The sequence below is a fragment of the Prionailurus bengalensis genome, chromosome A2, assembly GCF_016509475.1.
Source record: "Prionailurus bengalensis isolate Pbe53 chromosome A2, Fcat_Pben_1.1_paternal_pri, whole genome shotgun sequence".
Taxonomy (NCBI): Eukaryota; Metazoa; Chordata; class Mammalia; order Carnivora; family Felidae; genus Prionailurus; species Prionailurus bengalensis.
Genome location: NC_057348.1, coordinates 71,486,231 through 71,508,635, shown reverse-complemented (window position 1 = coordinate 71,508,635; position 22,405 = coordinate 71,486,231). Strand labels below are relative to the sequence as shown.

The following is a 22,405-nucleotide window of genomic DNA, read 5'->3' as shown; positions in this document are numbered from 1 at the left end:
CTCTCTCTCTCTCTCTCTTTCTCTCTCTCTCTCTCAATCTCTCTCTCAAAAAATAAATAAATGTCAAAAAAAATTTTTTTAATGTCTTTTCAAAAAAGAAGTAACAGTAACAATAAACACTTTTCCTGGAGCACTTGCTGGGTGCTGCGTGTGTTAGGCATTTTATATCCACAATCTCAAGCCCTCCTCACAACAACTCGGGGGGGTAGACACTGTAATTGAACCCCTTTTGCAGATGGGAACACTGAGGCTCAAAGGTGTCTAAGTAAGCCGCACATCCTGGCAACCGCACAGCTGCCAGGGAAGATGCTGGCACTTTGTCCTGAATCAGCCCAGACCCGCTGCTCTCCAGTGAGCAGGGACCTCACTCCAGAAACGTCATGTTCTCACTCATTCTCCTTTCTCAGTTCTGGATGTTTCTAAGGAGAAGCCCCCTGTTGCATAATAAAGAATTTGGGGAGATTTCAAAACCCTTGGCATTTCCCCAGTGAGCGCAGTGTCTTTGTCATTCATGAGCCCCTGGGAGCACGCCTGAGTTTATGTTCATGAGGTGATCCAAGGTGGGTCTCTAGATAGCTTCTGGATGGGGTCTGATCACCAGCAGAACTAACCATGTGATTAGAAGTTTGCAACCTTGAGGGGCGCCTGGGTGTCTCAGTCAGTTAAGCGTCCGACTTCGGCTCAGGTCGTGATCTCATGGGTCGTGAATTCAAGCTCCCTATTGGGCTGTCTGCTGTTAGCACAGAGCCTGCTTTGAATCCTCTGTCCCCCTCTCTCTCTGTCCTTCCTGCATGCTCTTTCTCACTCTCTTTCAAAAATAAATATTAAAACAACAAGAAAAAAGAAGTTTGCAACCTTAAGCCAGCCTGATCTCTGGATAGAGGGGTGCCAGCTATGGAGTCCGATCACATGGCCAGTGATTTGATCAATTATGCCTTTATAATGAGACCCTGATAAAACCTCTGGGCACTGAGACTCAGTGAGACTCCTGATTGGTGAGCACCCGTCAGGGTGAAGGTGACAGACCCTGACCGCACAACATGGGGGCCGACAAGCTCTGAGTCAGGACCCTCCCAGACTTTGTCCCTATGTATGCATTCATTTGGCTGGGTGCTGAACTGTGTCTTTCATAATAAAACTATAAACATAAGCATTTGTGAGTCATTCTAGAAAATTGTATGGACCTGAGGGGTCATGGAAACACCTGAATTTGTAGGCACTCAGTCAGAGTACGGGTGGCCCGGGGAACCCCAAACTTGTGGCTGGCTTCTGAAGGGGGAGCAGTTCCGCGAAAGTCACAGCTCTTAACTCGTGGGATCTGCACCAGCACCGCTGTCCAGGTAGAAAGGGCCAGAACTACATCGCAGGACACCAGCTGGGGATGGCGTCACAACATGCCTTCCCTTCCCCCCACCTCACGCTCCTTCTTTGATAAGGGGGAAGCCCTATGTCTGAAGGAAGCTGGAATTCTAGTGCACATGGCTGGCAAGGATGGATTAAAATCAGCTTATTTTCAAAAAAACCTTCCTTTTGGCCGAATGTTAAATCCACTTGATGTACAATAGCTTCAGAATGCATTTCAAACGAGCTGGACGGCCGCCATGTTGGGAGCTGCCCCGTGCCTAGTCAGAACAGTGGGAAGTGATACAAAATCCCCTAAACCTGCACAGCAAAAGAGAACACTGTGGGTCAAGGCAACCCGCAGAAAGGTTGTTCCCTGACCTTCTGTCTTGTAGGTCAATGGAATGTCGGTCCGTTCTTCTCCCAACTGCCTCTGAGAGACTTGAAAGAGCATGTTGTTGGGTGCTCCTCTGCAGAGGAGGGTGAGTGATAGAGGTCACACGGTTACCTGTGACCTCAAGTGCCACATTTATCTAAGCTCAAGGAGAAGGGGGAGGGAGCCTCAATGGAAACTGTGGCTTTCGTTCTTTGCGTGAACTTCAGGGGAAATACTCATCGTGATGCTTCATGATGTCATCTTTGGAAGGATGAGGGTCAAATGGGAGGCATCCAGGGCTCTGGGTTCATGGAGCAGCCAGTTTCTTAAGACTAGCGGGGTGGATACTGGCCCTGCAATGAATCTGTAACTGACAGCTGGCCCGAGAGCCTGCGACAGAAGCAGGGGGAAGCAGTCTCTCCGTCAGGGGACTGTGGACAGTCCCGGAGCCATGACTCAAGGAAGACACGCTGGGATTTTCCATTTGTCCTTCGGCCAATGTGATTTTTCTTGCCTACCAGGTTTGCCGCTTATTAAAAATTATCTCTGGGCAATACGTCCGGGTATGTTTTGGGTGAGCATTTGGAGGTTTAGAATCAGCCTCCAATGAAAATGCAGGTATTTCTTGCATTGGCTCACCGGGGACATGGCCGCAGACCCCTCATCCTGGTGGTCAGGAGAGCAGCTCAGCTCCCTCCCTTCTCCCCCAGAGTCCTGGCTGGCTTCCACCTCAGCAACGGAACTCCTTGGCCTGGCTGTTCAGTAATCCTCGGCCAGCTGGCTGCCTCCTTTTCCTCTGGGAGCGCAGTGAATCACACCTCCACAGTGCTGTTGGCCCCTTGCAAGCCCCGAGGGCCGGGGGCCTGTGTCTGCCAGCTCAGAGGATCCGCAGCCTAACTTCTGAGCGGGGATCACATGGGACCCTTGAACTTCTGAGCACGGAAGGCTTCCCAGTCCCAGGGGAACAACACAGATCTGGAGACCCGCAGAATTCAAAAGGTGCAGGGTTGGCTGCTCACGGGGCGGGGCAAGCTTTCTAGTTCCCCTCTCCTTAGAGGCCCGTGCAGGAGGGCAGGGGGTGGGGCTGGGGGTGTTCTGGCAGGCGGGCCCAGCAAAGGACCACTTGGTCCTTTCCCCGCATCCCCCTCAGCTGCCCTCAGAGAAGGCACACTTCCATCTCACGCAATCTCCGGCGGCTTGGTCGGGGCACGAGCGGGACACCAGGAGCACGCCGGGTCATACATACTAGCAAACGCTTAGCCGAGGTTTCATTTCAATGGCTCGGGGCTGCAGCACCGGGAGGGAGGTGACCCCTGCCATACCCTTTGTACCACTGGCATCAGAGGCACACGTTCCAAGGTTAGACCTTTTTCAAAAGCGGAGGTAGGACAGGGTTTTAGCTGCCTCTACCTGGGGCGACTAAGGGATCCTCTGGATGGAGCTTGAGCAAGCATCCTAACTAGACATCAGCGGTGCGGGAAGAGAAAAGCCAGGCCACGCACGCTTCCCTCCCGCAGCTTGGCCAGGCTGGACCACGTCTGCAGCAGGCCTCTGGCCCGGGGAAAGGCCCTCAGGCAAGGTGGCCTGTGCCCCAGCGATGCCCCTGCTCCTCCCAGCCTGCAGGGTTGCCTGTCCCTCTCACCGGGCGAAGGCCTGGGTAGGCTCAGCCGATGTGCGGGCTGGGCCTGCAGGGCTGCAGCAGAGGCGGGTGGGGAATCAGCCTGTTACTTTCTTTTTTTTTTTTTTTTTTAATTTTTTTTTTTTTTAACGTTTATTTATTTTTGAGACAGAGAGAGACAGAGCATGAACGGGGGAGGGGCAGAGAGAAAGGGAGACACAGAACCGGAAACAGGCTCCAGGCTCTGAGCCATCAGCCCAGAGCCCGACGCGGGGCTCGAACTCAGGACCGCGAGATCGTGACCCAAGCTGAAGTCAGATGCTTAACCGACTGAGCCACCCAGGCGCCCCTACCTGTTACTTTCTTAAAATGGTCCTGTCGCACGAAAAGAAGTTCACTCCTATGCACTATTAACTGGGGGATTCCGTGGAAAGTTCCTTGCTTACCTGGTGAAGAGCCAGGGATGGCAAGCCCTCCCTGTGCGTCCCGGGCACCATCATTGCCTGAGGCGTGCTCTGCCTTTGCAAGGTGGGGATGGGGTCAGCCTCCCAGGGGAGCGGGTGTGTGTGGGGGGGGAATCTGGGAGCAGATTGTGCAGAGCCCCCCTCGGCCCCTCTCTTCCCTCTCCTGCTTCCCCGGAGCAGAGCAGCTCTGGGCCCCGTGTGAGTCCAAAGACACCTCCTCCCCTCCCCACTCTCCCACATGCCGCCCGTCATACGCTGCCAGAAGGTGGTCTTAGAAGTCATTTTCCCTGAGAAGATCAAAATAATTTCCCACTCCAGTCTTGTCCCCAGCAAATTCCATTCCACACATCTGTCGAAACCTGCCCTCGTCCTTGTCACCTTCTCTTATCTCCCAGGAGCGCAGGCATCTGTCCCATGAGCCAGTTGGTTTCGCGGCTTGTTCTGTTCACTGTAACGTCAACCCTTTTCTCTCTTCTGCCTCTTTTTTACTGGAGGATGGACACAGTTAAGCTTCTTGTATGACGGATGGACGGACTGACAGAAGGAAGGCAGGAAGGCAGGAAGGAAGGAACGGAGGGAGAGAGAGAGAGGGAGGGAAGGGCAGGGGAGGAGAAGGGAGGGAGGGGAACAATCACAAGAAAAATCCAACTTTCCTCCTCTCCTTGACCCACCGTGTCTTTCCTTTCCCTTAGAAGTAGCATATTTCATACTCTGATTTCTCCCACCTCAGTAACACCACTAATGCTGTAACATGTTGTATAGAGGATGGAAGCATCCTGTCACTTAATCACAGTGCTTTCTCTTTCTTCCTGGGAACACAGAGTAACATGTGTCTGCGTCTAGGTGGCCATCTTGGATGTGATGAAATGTGGCATGCTACTCGAAAGAGGCCACCAAATTCCCCTTTGTAACACATTTTTTGTCCCTCAGCTGTTGTCATCTGGTGTCTGTTCCCAACCATTCCACTGAAAAGTGCTTCCCATGGTCACCCAGTTCTAGTTCCCAGCCCCAGTATTTTCCAGTCCGTGTTTTCCTTGACCTACGTGTTGTTTTTGGCAACATTGGCCTCCTGATATTTGCCTTCCTGTTTCTAGACCACCCCTGCTGTCTCCTGCCATCCAACCTTTCTCTCTTCCCCTGCCACCCTCCTTCCCATGTGCCTACCCCTCCTCTTGGCCTGTGGGGTCAGCGTTCTTGGGGCTCGTTCTTCAAACTACCCCACCTGCACCTGGCCATGGCACTCTTCACCATTTGCTTCATCTGTCACCTGTGTACCAGACGCTCCCAAGTCTGGACACCTGCCTGCAGCATGTCTGTCCTTGTACCTTCATTCCCTCTCAACCTGGAACCATTTTCTCCGCACGAAGCATAGGGCAGTGTCTGGAGACACTTTTGGTTGTCACAAGCAGGAGTGGATGCTCCTGGCATCTAGTGGGCAGTGGCCTGGAATCCACTGAACGTCCTACGCCATGCGGGACCGTTCCCCCACAAAGGCTACCCGGTGCACAATGGCAACAATACAGAGGTTGAGAAGCCGTGTCACATGCCCTTCAGATGGACAATGACCCACCAAATGCCCTCTGATCATCTTCCACTGGGTACTCTTTGCTTGTCTGTCCCTCCCACTGGGCTAGATGCCTACAGGCTCACAGTGCTTTGTTCACCTCCCTGTCTCCGGTCCCCGTCGAGGAGTCTGAATAGAGTCTTAGGCATCCAGGCAACGCTGTGAATTAGTGGAATGTGTAACTAATACCAGCGTCATATCCCCAGATAGAATGTATGTCATCTGAAGGCAGGGACCCTCATAGCCTGCCAGTGGGTGTCGAGAGGGAAGGGTGGAAACCGCAGGGGAAGCGGAAGATTCCAGTTCAGGTGAGATGACGTATAGAACCCGGGATCCCACGCCTCTGCTGGGCTAATCATGCCTGTGGCCACATAATGCCGGGGAAATTTTAAAAAGCCAAAAAACAGTTTAGATTCAATTACTATTTCTGAAAAGTATAAAGAGGTTGAATAACTAGGTAGAGGAGGCATGATCTAGGTCTACGTTGGTAAAGTGAGATTTTTTTTAAGCTAATATTAACAGAAAGATGGGCCCAGATTGTCCTTGGAATAGTAAGTCCATTATGAATTAAAACCAAAGGGGGAAAGCTGCCCAGAAAAGGAAAAAAAAAAAAAAAAAAAAAAAAAAAAAAAAGCAGAGGAGAAAAGGATGAATAAGATATTTTGGCAGTGGATTAGTTGTTCCATCTATTCTAGCATTTTCTTATTAAATTCTCATTTGGGTAATACAGAACATCTTTAGGTTCCCCAAATTACCTACACTTTTATGAAATGCCGAATAGATTGCACCCCTACCATTTCACCTCAAACTCTGCTTCTGAGTGTACGTGGGAGGTGGGTTTTTTTTCTTAATTATTTAATGTTTATTTATTTTTGAGAGAGAGAGAAACAGAGTGTGAGTGGGAAGGGGCAGAAAAAGAGGGAGACATAGAATGTGAAACAGGCTCCAGGCTCCGAGCTGTCAGCACAGAGCCCAACGCGGGGCTCGAACTCACGAACCGTGAGATCATGAGCTGAGCCGAAGTTGGATGCTCCACTGAGACACCCAGGCACCCCCAGCAGAAGGTGTTTTCTTTAAACAAAGCCTTGAACTGCACCCGACTGCCCGCTCACATGAACTGAATCTATGGCATGTGCCCCATTCCTCGGGAACCCCATTTTCCTCCCGTCCTGTCTATAAACCTTGTGTGCCGTACTTTACCTTGACCTACTCCATGGCATACGGCTTTGTAAGCCAACGATTTTTTACTGAAAGTGGAGAACAAATTCTTTTTTTATTTTTTCCTGTATTCATGTGGACGCCTTATGTGAGGGCTCTAGTTATGGAAGCAAAGACATCGGGGCTCATGAGAGAAGTCCTCCCTTGTGAATTAGGAAAGCTCAAAGAGTCCCTATGACTGCAGAATCCCTGCTGGGAGATGGGGTGGGACACCTGGGTCTCCCACAGGATGGAAGTCCCCTGGGGACTTGCTGATGTACGTACAAGCGCGTGCTCGAGGGCCACATGCGTTATCCCCTATATCCCTTGAAGGGAGAGGATCACTTATAAAAGAGAAAGCAGTTCAGTTCTTAGACATCGAACCTTATTCGCATCCTTCCCCAGAGTCTGGCGAAGGGATAAAATGAAGGAAAACGATTATGGTCGTAACCGGCGTGCCTCCCAGGTAGGCACCCTCACGGACGTCCCCACCGGCAGGTGCATCAGCACCCCAATTTGGGGAGGAGGAATGGGAGTCTCAGGACAGACACGCACTCAGCTTGTCTGTGTGTGTGGGGGGGGGGAGGGGTGGGAGTGGGGGTGGGTAGGGTCTGGGTCCAAACACAAGCTCTGGATCCTTCCCAGGGAAGCCGCTCTCCCTTCAGCTACGGATCAAAGAAACGACCCTGGAACAATTTCAGTACAAAGCGTTTTTTATTGACATTGTAAGAAACATGGTTCTTTCTTTTTGTTACAAAAGGAGTAGGTGGTTCTGAAAGCAAAAGTAGAGTCCACGCGTGGCGGGACCGCAGCCCTGGGCATGAGGTGGGCTTGGGGGCCTCACCGCACGGCTGCAGGCTGATCCGAGACGGCCCCGGGCCGGCCACATCCGAACACTACGCCTACAATCCTTAAATGTATTTACAGGTGTTTTCTTTTAAAAAAGGATTACACGTTTTATTTTTTTAAAAATCTAAAAAAGGCGAAAAAAATGAACTTGTATCTTATTTTACACGTTTGCAGGATACACAACGGTAACTTGTCAGAAGAGAACATCCTCCATCAGTTCAAAACAACACGGGAAACCGGGTTACAAGACAGCTCAGACTCGGCTACAATCGTGTGCTCGCGGCCGGCCGGGGAGCGCGCGGCCCGGAGCCCCGGTCCATCCATCGGGCGACACCAACTGGTCCCTCGCATCGACGAGATTAACATAAAATAAGGCACATACATCGCAAGAATCACAACTGCGGCTCGAGAGGATGAGCCAATATATGAGGAGCAGGGTGCAGTCTCGTCAGCTCTCCAGAAAAGAACACGGAATGGTTTAACCTGTGAAACTATGGTGAACACAGATGTTCAACAGGAGGACCATGTACGAGCCTGCATTGAAAGGCAGGATGTGAAACTAGGCAGTTGCTGCTGTCTCCCTCAACGCGTGGGGCAGGAAAGCAGAGAGAAGGTTGGAGGCTGGGGTGGGTCCTGTCCCGGCTGACACCAAGTCCACAGACTTGTACGTGGCCCCGACAGACCCTCCTTCCACTGACTGTCCAGCATCACTGCTCTCCCGGAAAAGTATGCCTTCTTCCTCCCTGTCCCCTCGTCCCCCTCTTTCTGAGATTTCCATGGAGAGAAGCCAAATGTGGAGCTGAAGCAAGAGTATCTCCTGCAAATCTAAGGGTAGAAGGTAAAAGTAGGAAAAGAAGAGGTGAAGGAAAACAGAGGCACAAGATGACAATGGTCCTCACCCAGCTGCCGTCCATCCTTCCACGAAGGACGAGGGTGACGTAGGAAACGATGGTAACTGAGAAATGGAGGTCGCCTCTGGGAATTTTACTGGGGAGGGCCGCGTGGTGCCAGGGACCCGCCGTCCTCACTCAGGAGACGGGAGAACGCCCAGGACCCAAGCTTTGAGACAGAGGGAGGACGGGGGTCAGACCAAACCGTGAGAGCATGTAAGATCAAGACCTGGAGATGCTCGGGTTTGTGGAAAAAGGAGACTCGGGGAATGGATCGCTGATTTTGTGACCGGATCCTGACCTGTGTGAGGAAAAAGCCTGGCTCTTTTCTGTTGGAACTTGGTAGACTCCACTCCACTGAGCTCAGATCAGTAGCCGTCTTTTGCTTTGGGGCTCTGTTCCACAGCAGATGCATCCTTTGACCTAAAAGTAGGTGCTGGCTGTGGGCGGGAAGGGTCTCAACATCCCTCTTGATTTCAGGAACATCCAATTGAAAGCAAACCCAACTTTGTTAGCCACAAAGTCCCAAAGGGCACGTTTACCTCCACGCTGAGATTCTTGGTCCAAATGAGAGAACACAAACGTGAGAAAAACGGGCTGGATCTAACATTTTGTTTTCCTATGACCTATTATTTTATTTTACTTGACTTTGACTAATACTAATTCAAATGGCAGGAATAAAGGGAAAAAGCCACCCAATTGACTCATGAATCACTCTGGATAAATCCAACTCCAGGGTCAATGGGAAAAAAGGAGCAGGTAGTCTGAGGTGTTAATATTTTATTATTAATCGTTTACATATTTGTAAATGTGAAATGCTGGATAATCCATGTACTCTGTGCACACATAGTATGTCTTTTATGTGTATCGACTGCACATGGGAAGTAGCTGTACTCCTTTTAGTCTTTAAAATGTTTTAATCCAAAACGAAAGTACCAATTAAGTCCACATTCAGGACTAACTGCATAGAACATTTAACTTCTTAAATGGATGCATCGTTTAATAGACTGGGTGTAAGAAAAGGCATCCATCCACACAGCTACTAACCGTCCTCCCCAGTGCTCTTAAACACTAACAATTGTTAAAGGGATTTATTCCAAAGGTCATCATATGTGAGCTTTTTCTTTCACAACTAAGTTTTACCAATCCCTTAAAATAGGGCACTTAGAATAGAAATACTCCTTCACTACAGTGGAATTAATATATGGCAATGACATAGGCGGCTGCCGGGTTGTTTCAATACCTATATACTTGGAACTATATATAATCAATTCTCAGTTACCTATGACAATGGGTAAAGAGATGGAACTATCATTAACAAATACAGCAAACCCACAAATGTTCCCCCAACTATTTCTACCCAGTAGCTTCACTCTACAATCTACCTAACTTCTCGTCGGGACAAATGCAAGTAGCAAACTCGTGGCCCTTCCCCTCTCTCCCTGGAGCGCGGAACAGCATCGAACGGTCATGGGGACGGAGGGAGAAAAAGCAAGACAGATAACTGAGGAGTTGAGCGTGTAGACGTACCTGCCCTGAGTGCACTCACGGACAGGAGAATTCTAAACCCCAACCGTGAACAAACTAGTTCATCTGCCAGAGCCCCAAATTCCCGCTGTGTGCAAGTGTTGAAAGCATGCCCTGACCTGAACTGGGGGGGGGGGGGGGGGCGAGGAGGGGGAGCAGGTAAAAAAAAATCGGTTATCTCTGCTACAGCGCCCCCACCAGAGATTCTTAAACTCACTATCCTTATTCTGATTCTTGTGCCCAGTGTGGGAATTACCAAAAACAAAAACAAAACAAAACGAAAACCCTCCAAAAAACCAAAAACAAACACAGAGCACATGTAAAGGGAAATTTGAAAAGCTGGAAGCATCAGCCCTCGGTCAAAAAGCACACCAACTCCTATTTCCTTTGAGTAACAGAGAAACATATCAAATCCTTTCGTCTGACCTCTCTTTGAAAAGAAATGAGAACATGCACATCGCACATTTACACTGGTTTACTAGAAAGGGGGATGGGCTTATAGTTTAAAAAAAAAAAAGAGGATGGTTCTAGTGTAACAATACTGATTCAAAACTGAAATGGAAGACAGTTTCTCCCTAGAATACTTTAGGGTTGTTCAGAGTCCTTTTCCATAAAAGGAATATACTTGAAACACATCCCAGTTAGGTGAGATGAGATTGCTAAAATACATACAGAACTACAAACAAAACAAAACAAAACAAAAAAACAGCAAAAAAAAAAAACCCAAAAAACAAAAAAACAAAAAAACTGAGTCCATTTAATCTTTTAAACTCCTAAAGTTTCACGTTGGTTGGCAGCCTTCTCCCCTAACGCCCTATTGCATAACCGCAAGGAATTTGCTTTCTTCCGCGAGGGAGGTCAGCAAGGAGCTCATGTCCCCGATGGCCATGTTGGTGGTGCTCACGGACAGCGCGGGCAGCGGGAGGGACGCGCGGGGCGTCGTGAGGCGGGAGGAGGAAAGGGAAAGGTTCTGAATGATGCTGGGGCTCAGGGCTCCTGACATCAGGCTGGCGTGGTCCCCGTCGTCTATGATGGCATCAAAATCAATCTGCACCCCTTCCAGGTCATGGCCGTCAAGGCCGTCAACCGTGCTGGTCACCTGGTTAGCACCCGGGGAAAGTAATTCAGAGTTTTCGGCGCTGGCCCCCTGTAGCAGGCAGTTGGCTTCCGAGATGTTGAAGGAACCAGTCTTCATGTCGTGCTGACCGAAGCCAACGGGTTGGTCATAGAACTGACCAGAGTAACCCTGCACGTTAGAACACAGCTGATGGGGCTGCCCTTGCATCTCCGTCTTGATGCCGTTCACCTTGCAGGTCTGACTTGTGTCACTGAGCTGTCCCTGCTGCAGAGAGAGGCTGCCCCTCAGTGCAGCCTGGCGCCGGCCTCCCCCGTAGCCGGCACACGGCTGGTAGCCCCTGGCGGCCGCCAAGCCTGCCGGCTGGCTGCCAATGCAGGGAGGCCCCGGCAGGCCGCTCTCCGGCCCTTGATAGACGTTGAGGTGTGAGGTAGCACTAACCTGCCCTAGCATCTGCTGAGCGCCGCGGCCGGCCCCTGGGTGGTGCACGCTGTCGCTGAGGAGCTGATGGGCCAGGTACCCCTGTCCCACCAGGTCTTGGGTGGCCATGCCACTCACCGCGGCGCCCGCGGACTCGCCGGGCACCCCCGGCGACAGGCCAAACTCTGGCTGGCTCCCGGTTCCCTGCGCTGAGGTGCTTTTCAGCTTTGCCGCTGGAATCCCGGCCCCGCAGACGCCGTCGGGCAAGCCGGGCGCCCCCGGCTGCCTGTTGAGGCAGTTCCCGTACTGCTGGGCCTTGTAGGGCTGTGCGTGGAAGGCGTTTCCGCTGTGCTCGGGGCCGCCGTAGGAGCTGCCGGGCTCTGCGAGGCTCTGGTAGGCCCCGGCTGGGCCAGCTCCGCTCCTCAAGGCATCCTGTGGGTGTGCGCCCGGGTTGCCGTAGAGGCCGAAGGCTCGCGGCTGCGGCGCCGCGGGCCGCGGGCCGCATTTCAGCTTGGAGGAGCACAGGTCGGCGCTGCCGGAGCTGACTTCGTTCCACTGAATGGGCAGGTCGGATTTGCTGGCTTCGGTGCAGGGCTGCTCCAGCCGGCGGTACTGCTGGCCGGCGTGGCCGTCGGGCAGCCCCGGAGGCTCAAAGTCCCCGGGCCCGCTCCCCAAGCCGGGCCCGGGGGGCACTTTGCCGTCGTCAGAGACGGCGCTTTGGAAGTGCTGCTCGTACCCCGCTTGGTTCTGGGAATTCAAATACTGCACCACGTCATCGGGCAAGAAATCCTCATCGTTCAGGTTCACGTCGGCGTCCACGGTCAGGGACTCCAGGGTGATGTTCTCAGTGATGCTCGGAGGGCAGGGAGACGGCAGGAAGTGGCGGGGCGGGCCGCCCTCGGGCCGAGTGTAGTTCTGAAGCACTAAGTTCCGCTTGTCCAGGGATGGGGGCAAACCCGGGGGGTCGAAGCCGTGGAGGCTGCTGAACCGCTGCACGCGGGGCAGGGAGAGGCTCTCGGACACCGTCCTCACCGGGTCGCTGGCCCTCCTCACGCCGTTGCCCAGCACGTCCGGGGGCAGTAGAGGGCGGCGGCCCGACCCGTGGGCGCCCCCGTCGCTACACCTCCGCGGAGGGTGGACGGGAGGCAGGGCCCCCGCGGGCTCTCTGCCGTCGCCGAGCAGGGCCATCCGGGTCTTCAGGCTCATCCTCTCCATGTTGGGCAGCGGCGTGGGGGGCGGCCCGCCCGTGGCCGCCGCGTACTTGGCTTTCAGCCGGTACTGCTGCGCGGGTGTGAGGCTGAGCAGGCTGGGCAGGCCCTCGCACTGGCTGGCCTCGCTGGACCTGCGCGACGCGTCCGTGGAGATGGGGTCGTACGAGTCGGCCACGCTCACGTTCTGGGGCCGGCCCTCGGCCTGGGACGCCTCGCTGGACCTGCGGCTGGAGAAGCAGGGGGAGATGCCCGAGGAGCGCCGGCTGCTCAGGTAGGCGGAGCTGATGGTGCTGGTGCTGCTGTCCCTCCGGTTGAGCATGTTCAGCATGGTGATGTCCACACCAGAAAGGTCGCTTCTGTTCGGGAGCAGAGTCATGGGCCCGCCCAAACTGCAGCTGGTACTGGGCTGAGTGCCTGCAGAGGAAGGGTGGGAAACACGGATTCGTTTCAGGGTGACGTGGAACAGGCCCCGGGATTACAAGTCGGCGGGAAAGCTGGCCGACCCCCCGCTTAGACAAAACCGTAAAATCACCCTGGATCAGTTAAGCGGCTTCACACGTGGAGGTCTAGGGCAAGATGAAGAGTCCTGGGATGTGCACACAGTGCCTGGGTTACAGGCAAGGCCAAGGCCATTCCAGGAGTGTCATATGGACCGGAGGGCTTCCTCGGACATCCTGAGAAGGGGGAGTCTGCCTGAGCTGGTGGGTGGGGAGGTTCCCCCTTTAGGATACGCCCCGGTATTCGGTGCAATCTCAGCAGTGAAACCTGACATGGGTCTGCCAGTGCAAAAGGCTGCCTGGCTTCCCTTGAAACGTCAAATCAAGGTGGCTGCTGAACTGGGCCACCTGGGTGGCTCAGTAGGTTAAGCGCCTGACTTCAGCTCAGGTCATGATCTCGTGGTCCGTGAGTTCCAGCCCCACATCTGGCTCTGTGCTGACAGTTCAGAGGCTGGAACCTACTTTGGCTTCTGTATGTCCGTCTCTCTGCCCAGCTCCCACTCATACTGTCTCTGTCTCTCTTAAAAATAAATAAACATTAAAAAAAAAAAAAGGTGGCTGTGGAACTCCCAACTGTCGACTGGAAACCAGATGGCAATGCTAACCCCAAATGTCTTTGTTGCAGGGATCTCCCCACCCTGGTCTAACAGCTACAATTTCACCATCAGAACGGTAGTCATGCACACAGTATTATCATCCTATGTGCTACTTTCTGTTTCGGGATCATCCCCTTATTACCTGTTTTTAAAATATGGACTCCCCAGAAAGGCAACCCTGACACGTACGTATGGTGACAGTATAATGTGAGGACCAGGGGACATACCAACACACATCAAGCCTGGTTCCTCTCACACTGGTTTGTACAGAAAAGAACAGACAGCCCTGAGCTGACGTGAGGTAGGACACGGAACTCACCGTTTCCTATGAGAGGAGAGACTGCAGGGGCTTTGGGGGGTAGAATGGGGTTCAGTCGTGGCAGTATTCCATTCACTTGTTTGAGCCTTTCTAGTTTTACGTGTTCCATCCATTTGGTCCCTGCCGGATTCCTCCTGGCTTGCAAAGCGAGGGCCGTGGTGGCAGTGGAAATGGTCGAGTCCATGATTGGGGTTTCGTCGATGGCCCCGAGGTCTCCCACACCCCCGCCGTCGGTCAGAGGAAGCTCGAGCCCACTGTTGGAATAGTTGCTGATGGGGGACTGTTGGCTGCTGCATGAAGACTGACCACCAGGGCTTGGCTGAGATGTCTGCTGGGGTCGAGAGGAAAGCAGAGAAACGTCACCGTGAAGGAAAAAGGAAAGGGAGCTGGGAATGAGAGCTCATGCAGACCTAGCCCCGCAGGGAGCTCAGCGGGTTGCATGAGAAGAACTATGTGCTGGTGAAGGGAGGCGGCCTCCCTCGACCACAGAGACTGATGGAATGCCAGGCGGATGTGCAGTGGGGGCGATGGAAGCCGGGCTTGCTGCACGGGGTGTGACTGGCACCACCTCCGCTTGTGGAATCCCGCCCCAGAGGCCAGCTCTGCAAACACACTCCCTCAGGTGCAATCCCGCTTGCACGACCTGACTTTATCCTCCAGGCAAAATACTTGGTCACTCTGAACCTCAGTTTCCTTATCCCTTATAAAAGGGGGACATCTTCCTTATCTTCGGGACCGTTGTGGGAATTGTGAGGCCCGGAAAGCACACGAAATATAAAAAACCTGGGAAACATTTACTGATTGGCTCTGAGAGCATCAGCTGGTCTTATTATCCCAGGTGGCTTTGGCCCAGAGGTTCATGCTGCTTGGCTACAGCATACATGGAAGCTGAGCACCAGCAGCACACGAGACCCTCTCTGAGCTATTCAGGGATGGTTCCCCAAGCTCTCTGTGACCTCTGCCTCTTTCTGTGCGTACTTGACTGCTCTGTAGAACCCCAACCAGGCTGTAGGTAAAGGCAGCTGTAGGAGGCACAACCTCCATCACTTAGCTTCTGCTGTACCTGGAAGGGTGGTGGGGGTGGGGGGCTTGAAAGGCTGCAAGTTACAGCCATCTGAGTCTGGGGAATGATCAAAAGTGCCCTGGCATTTCTCTAGGAGAATCAGGCAACGTCTCCCCGCCCCGAACCGCGTGGACTGTGGAAGACAATTCTGCAACTAGACAGAAACTTGATCTAGTCCACTGATTCTCAGTCAGGGAGAGGATGCTCCCCCTGGAGCTCCTGGAGCTGGGGAGCAGAAAGCTGACTGTCCTCAGGTCTGGGGAGCACCATATAAAATGACCCTCAAGGAGCAGTCTGCTCTATCTAAAATCCCACCGGTGCCCTGGTTGATACACAGTATCACCCCTTTTGTGTTGATAAGAAAAGTGATATTCGTTCAGAGAAGTTCAGTGACTGACCAGAGTCACAAAGTCACAAAGTCAATGGTGTGACCAGCCTAGACTCCCAGCTGGGGGCTAGTTCCATTCTTCCACAGTGCCTTCCTCCACCATTACTCTACAAACTGGAGCCTGACAGCAGCCGGAAGAGCAAATCCTCCAGGGGGAGAGAACTACATACACACGCGCGCGCACACACACACACACACACACACACACACTCAGTGACAGACACCTACTGCCCCAGGTGGGCTGCATGGTACCGTCGGGAAGGGGTTTTAGACAGAGGGCTTCTCAGTAGAACCCGTTAACACTCGCTCTGCAACCACAGCACATACACCCAAGCAAATGAACACTTTCTAAGTGAGTGCCATGTGATACACGAAGTTTGTTCTGGGCAACCAAGCAGAGCAAAGTGAGACACACAAACGGGATCATGAGTTCGTGAAGCCTCGCTTGAGTTTTGCTTCCGCAGAATCTTGGGAGTGCCGGGCCACCTGCTCCTTCTCAAGGTACTTGGAGCATCCAGAGTTCTCTTGGTCTTTTCCTCTTGGACTGTCCACTCCAAGTGCGTGCGTGTGGATCTGTGTGGATGTGTACGTACACACGCACCGCAGACTCCCTTCCACAGGGCACAGGAGGAGATGCAAATGAGCTTGTAACGAGAGCTGCTCAGAGGAGCTCAGACATTTAAATATAGATTAACTTGCTAACAGCAAATGTATACAGATCGTCCTCAAAGAGGGAGGTACCTGTCTGGTCCAAGAATGAATTTACATGTGTCAATCTGATAATTAAATAGTCTTTGCGAACATCTGCTTGGTCGGCCCCAGTGTGATTTATTATGAAAGCCTAGACAAATAAAACGATGAGTTTCACCATCTAACTCCACATTTCCACATGCTGAACGTTCAAAACACATTGCTTCTATGTTTGAAACAGATCTGAGTAATGGTCACTACCAAAGATATCACAAAGCACAAAAAAAAAAAAAAAACAAAAGAAAAATGGAACGCTTAAAAGTTAAATGTTAAAATGAACACAAAACAAAAAGGGCAGAGAAGCCAAAATTCCCTCACCTTATTACCCACTGTCCTTAGGAAGTGAGAACAAGACATTTAGGAGCATTACAAAGAAGAGATGTGGAATTAATAAGAAAAAAAGAAGAAAGAATTTAATTCATAGCATGATGATCAAAGACAAGTTTTTAAAGAAAGAACATTAGAAATTAAATCTCATATGCATTAGTAAATGTCTATGAAGGTGTCTACTTCTATTCGCATGTGTATGTACACAATAACCCCAGCAGGAAGTTTGATTTTTTTAGCCTCACCTATAAAATATGGAGCTTCATCTCAATCTCTATGATCCCTTCCAGCCCATGTTTCTATGGTTTAATTACTTTATAAAAATAGTTCACATCTTGGGGCATCTCAGATGTCACTGAGCCAAATAACTATAAGTTCCTATTTCTACCAATTTTCTTTTTAAATAATGGGTGTTTGGAGAGGAGATGACAAGTTTCCTTGGGCTAGGGATGTACATTAAAGGTACGAGAGGCTCTGGGTCCGTAGGATGTCCAAAGAACATAAATCATTGTCTCTCGATGACATAATCTAGGAGACTACAGATTCATTTTCCTTGTTTCATTAAACACTTGAGGATAAACTGTTGAATGTTCTGCACAGTACAGGTGGACTTTATTTTAGGAAATTGATATGTGGTCCCGAAAGAAAGGAGTATAGAAAACACTGCTCGTGAACTGATTAATTTTAAACCATAGTGATGAGTCATAACACACACATCAACTTTTGACTTAGGTGCCTTTTCTTTTTCTTTTCTGACTCAGGTGCTTTTTAAAAGCAAAATACAGCTACCCGCTGGGAAGTAATGATAAATCTGGAGAGCTCATTTGTATTATTTTTGGCTAGACTTTATGTCGCTTTCTAAAACTTGTAAGACAAACTCAGTAAGTCGTTAAAATTCAATCAGTCATTCAACTCCACTCTGTCAACCCTGGAACTGAATGTGCATTCTTTCTTACCCATACGTACTGCTGTGTGGTGATATCACTCAGGAATTCACAGGATGTCCACCCGATTGCTGGACTGTCCTCATTTTAAGAAAACACTTCCTTAAACTGAGTATACATATGCCTGCCTGACCATTTCCAGGCATCTGTTAATCTAAGCGCACGGAGTACCTGGTACCTTTCCTGGTACCAGGAAATCTACCTGGTACATTTCCTCCATATGCAGAGAGCACCAGACCAGAACCTGACACGTTCCCAGAGCTGACTCCATTAGGTACACTGCCAAATACAAATGTACTGAACCTCTTCGGACAGCTTCTCTTTTCATTTTTCTCATCTTCTAAAAAGTTTTAGATGTTTCAGTATGGCACATACATAAAGAAAAATCACCAACAGAAGTTTGAGAGAAGCTGCGAGTGTAGCATAAACCATCCCATCAGTCACCAAACCAGAATGAGTTTTCCCTGTGACATCTTTCAAATGCCTCCCTTGCTCTCTGCCTCCTTGGTTCAGGTCCCACAGCAGAAATGGTCTCTGGTCTATCAAGCCAATCCCTAGCTGGAACTCAAGCTGGCTTTTCTAAAATAAACCAGCTGTGCCAAGTCATTCCCCATCACCAGTAAAATCTAATCTTTCTTATCCTCACTCGTTTTTTACTTCTGCACATCCTCCCGGGGCCCCACAGCTTCTGCGGCCCTGCCCCTGCCCCTCTTTAAGTGCTGAACTTGAGGGCCACCCCCTCAGCCTCGCCAGTCACATCCTCAAGTGCGCGGGTGGTTTGTTCCCCCCTTGAATGCTCTCATGCAGACTTGTGTTAAAGACCCAGCACATGGAGTTGTAAATATTTGCCTATTGCTGGTCTGTCTACCCTGCTGGACTGTAAGTGCCTAAAGACCGGGGGCCACGGCTTATTTATCTCAGGGTCACCTGGGCAAAGCACAAGACAAAAAACATGTTTCCAGAAAGATAGAATGGATGATTTTCTGCATTATGGCCCTGCTGAAAATGTAGACAGTCATGCCTCTCTACCTGCCACAACAAAGTGGTCTGGCTCCAGATTGATTTAGCTAACCGTTAGCAAACCTTGATGCTCTTTTCTGAGCTCTTCTACACTGATTCACCTTGAGTAAGGAACCCAGGTCTCTGAGCTCCTGACCTCTTCAATCAGAGAGCCCAGGGCAGTGAGGACCCGGGCAGTCTGGTCCCTCCTAATGCCCTAGCTGGCTTTTGAAAACGACCTAGGGTGGCTTGAGGTCAAGCAGAAGGAAAGTGAATGACATACCATGGGCTTCTCTGCCTTGACTGCTTTCACTTGGAGGCATTCTTCCCGCTTTGAGGTAGTGTTGCTGAGGTCCTTCTGCTCACCAAGGGCTCCCTGAGTCTGCCGGCCAGGTGACCTGGACTGTGAGTGGCTGCCGGAATCTCGTGGTGGGGGAGGCCGAGGATGTATGTCCCCACGCTGCTTCTTGGTGACATGAGCCTCTGGGCCATGCACTGTCTTCACATGCTTCCGGAGGGAACTGGGGTCTGTGTAGCGCTTAGTGCAGCCTGGGATTTTGCACACATACGGTTTCTGCCAAAAGCCACATGGAACGAAATAAGAGACGGTTATCAAAGGGATAACGCCCCAGCCCAACAGTCTCGTGGGTGCACACCGTATCTTGAATTCCTTCAAAAGCACTGCCGCAAAGCTGTGACGTGTTCAAATACCTCTACGTACTAAGTGTTTAATAAAGGCCATCTGAATACCGGTCAGTGAATCTAGCTTTAATAGGCTATTCTTTTAGAGAATGTGCTAGGAGAGCGAGGAGTGCGTAACTTGCCTGTATGTTCTTGGAAACATTTATCCTGAGAGTAGGAAGAAGTATCCTGTGTCACGGTAGCTACTCAATAGGTATTTGAAGATGATGGTAACACAAGATGGTGGTAGCGACCACCATCTTCTTCTAAGAAGAAGGCTTAAAGACACCTGTCACCTAATCAGAAGAAAGCTATATGCCTTGGGGAGGGTCTGTGTGAAGAAATTCCTTAGGGATGTCCTGGTTCTCAGACCAAAAAAATCCCTACAGCCTTTGTGGAAATGTGCTCTCTATACACAGGCATAATTTTAAAACATTGCCAACCCCTCTTCAATGTTAGAGATCATGAAAATATGCCCGTTTGGGTGGCATTACCACGGTCTGGGATGATCAGGGCTCTGAATATCCAGAACCTTTCAGATTTTCAAAGCTCTAAAGCCCTGTTAGACCGTCTATGAAAGCTCACTCACAAACTGAGAAGGGCTGTTGGATGGTGTCCTGGACATGAGAGTTCCTGATCCAGGCTTTGCTCTTGAACACTGAGGCCTGTGAATTATTTCATTTCCTTTGTGGGCCAGCGATCAAACCTACAAATGCTGTCATTAAAAAGTATATGGATGCTTATAGCTAAATTATTCACTGAAATCACAGAATCACTGTCACCGACTCATGACCAATATCAGAACTGAGATCTTGTTTACCCGGCTTGAAATATAATATATGCATGAGTGCTTATATGAGTAGATGTCTATGTATATCAGAAGGTAAGCTATTAGGTAAGTGATAGTCATAAAAAGCATGATTAATGTAATGTACCCATTATATTAAAAAAGATGTCCTGTCTTAAAGAATGTATGTGTCTAAAAGATGCTTTTTCACTAAAAGCCCAAGAACAGACTGAGTGCTACATAAAACGATGAAATGTCCTAATGTAGTAAGTGAAGACTCCGAAAATTATCCCGAGAGACTTCACCTCCAAATTTGCGATTCTTTTGGGTAGAATTGATTCCCATTAACTATGAATTACTTCTATTCAGAGGCTTGTGTGATTTGCAGCATATATATAATGAGACGAGCACATCAAATTCTATGCATTAGGGACAGAAGAATGGCTCCAGCGATCAGGGCCATTACCTTATAGTGTTCTGACATCGGCCCTGTGCCTGCTCACCTCACTGCCGTGACAGACTGTTCCATCAGCGGGAACACTGGGATGTGTGGTGCAGGTGTCAGGGAGGGGTTGGGCCGGGGGAGGGCACACAGCCAGGCCAGCACTATGCGTCTGAGAAGCTCCTGTTCCCATAAATATATGCATGTGTATACTATGGGTTAGCTGGGAAAGGAGGACACAGCTAGAGATGGAGAGTCTACGCTTCCAGGACCGACAGCACCTACAAGTACATGTGGACCCATCCATGTGCCGTTGTGTGTGAGCATACTCACTATCCCCTTAAAAAAAACCATCAGAACACGGGTTCAGGAAACTTAATGCGTTAACGAAAAAACACATTAACCCAATTATGTGGCTTCGCCTCCAAATTCAGTTGTGATCAATGGCTGAGATGAAACAGAACTGTAGGTGAAGATAAATGTTGCCGGTCTCACGGTCCGAGATAACTCAACTTCTGCCATGGCTGTCTTCTTTTTGACCCCCTGAACCGAAGGTACTTTGTGAAAGCCATGGATACTTTTGTGTACTTGACTTTGTAGAATTTACCCAACTAGATTTTTCAATAAACATTTCGTGGTCCCTACTCTATGCAAGACTCTGTGAACACAAAGTTATATACCGCAGGATTTGATGTCAGAGGATATAAAATATGCAGGAGAAATATGACAGCATGTAATTATCACCAGGGTAAACTCTGAATGCTACAGAATGATGTGGACACAGGGGAACCATTTTTCAGTTGGGGTGACTGGAGGAGGCATCGTTTATTAAGTTTTTACATCTGGGTATAACGCCCAGCTCACTGGGTCATGGTAAGGGTTAAACAGGACAACATACACGAAATGCTCACCCTGATGTGTTGCACACAGTAATTACTCAATGAACAGAACTTTATTAGGAGGAGGCATTGCAGCTGGGTCCTGAAAGAAGAACAAGATTCTGAGGGATAAAAATGAGGGAAGGGGATGCGAAAGAAAAGCCAAGGTCCAGAGTCAGGACCGCTTCGTGCACAGGGGCATGGCTGTCAGTGCCATTCATGGCCACAAAGGTAAGAGGTCAAGCCCCAGTGACAGCAGGTACAAGCCCAGGGAGTCTAAACTTTCCCTAAAGGTAAGAGGGAGCCACTGGAACTTTCTGGAGAAGGAGATACAACCGAGTCAGACCCCAAGGAAACTTGTTTAGTGTGGCTTTGGGAGGACATAAGCTGTGTGGTCTGGAGGAAGGGTCCCTGGCAGAGGTCACTGCTACGGCCCCACATGGGTGAGGCAGCCTGGGGGTGGGTGGGGAGGGCCAGACTGGCTTCTAGCCCACGGTATTCTGTGCCGAACGTGGAACGGCAAGGCGCTGTGTCACCTAACTAGCTCTCCCTATTTGTTTAGCGAATGAATGAAAGTACAAATAAGAAAGCAAATAAGTGAAAGAAGATATCTAGGATTATCTAGGACGGTCTTATGACACAAATCTAGACTTCCTGGACAAACTTAATTTTGGTGGATGTGAAAATGTCCATCATTCGGAAGGCCCAAGCCTTGCATGCTCAAGGCTGTTAATTTATTTTAGATAAACTGTTCCACCCTGGTGAAAGAGAGGACTGACCGAGGTATCTATTACTCTCCTAATGGATAGACTTTCATACAGCATCGCACTTTTTACCTCACAGAAGTGTACAAGCTTAGCTGTAATGCATTTAAGCATAGCAAACTGCGGGGCACATATTTTAGGTCCATAAGAAAGACACAAATCTGAGTAAGTATGTTTGTACATGTGCATACCACTAATCTTAACACACTCACTGCCCCAATTTCTCCATAAGAACAGGGGTGGGCCCTGGGCCCTGGGCCTATATACTATAGGAATGAATGTCTTCTAAATTTCTAGTCATAATTGTGCGTATATATATATATATATATATATGGAATGCAGTTAAGTATTTTAATTTAATTCTAAGTTAATCGCATTCCCTAAAACATTTTAAACTGAGATATAATTCACACACCATTAAAAGAACACTTCGAAATT

The 22,405-nt window shown here is 50.1% G+C and overlaps 1 protein-coding gene across 7 annotated transcripts in view; it reads right to left on the bottom strand.

Moving 5' to 3' along the window:
- Positions 1–7,255: 7,255 nt before the first annotated feature.
- Positions 7,256–22,405, bottom strand: part of GLI3 (GLI family zinc finger 3) — a 279,721-nt gene continuing 264,571 nt past the window's right edge. For 4 of the 7 annotated variants that reach the window (XM_043588510.1, XM_043588509.1, XM_043588514.1 and 1 more), the window contains 3 exons: positions 18,699–18,989; positions 13,945–14,275; positions 7,256–12,946 (listed from right to left, as the gene is read on the bottom strand). In XM_043588510.1, coding sequence (XP_043444445.1) covers positions 10,641–12,946; positions 13,945–14,275; positions 18,699–18,989 — 2,928 coding nt within the window. In that variant the 3' untranslated portion in view covers positions 7,256–10,640. The remainder of the gene's footprint in view (positions 12,947–13,944; positions 14,276–18,698; positions 18,990–22,405) is intronic. The other 3 variants (XM_043588512.1, XM_043588513.1, XM_043588511.1) reach the window with 1 other exon arrangement.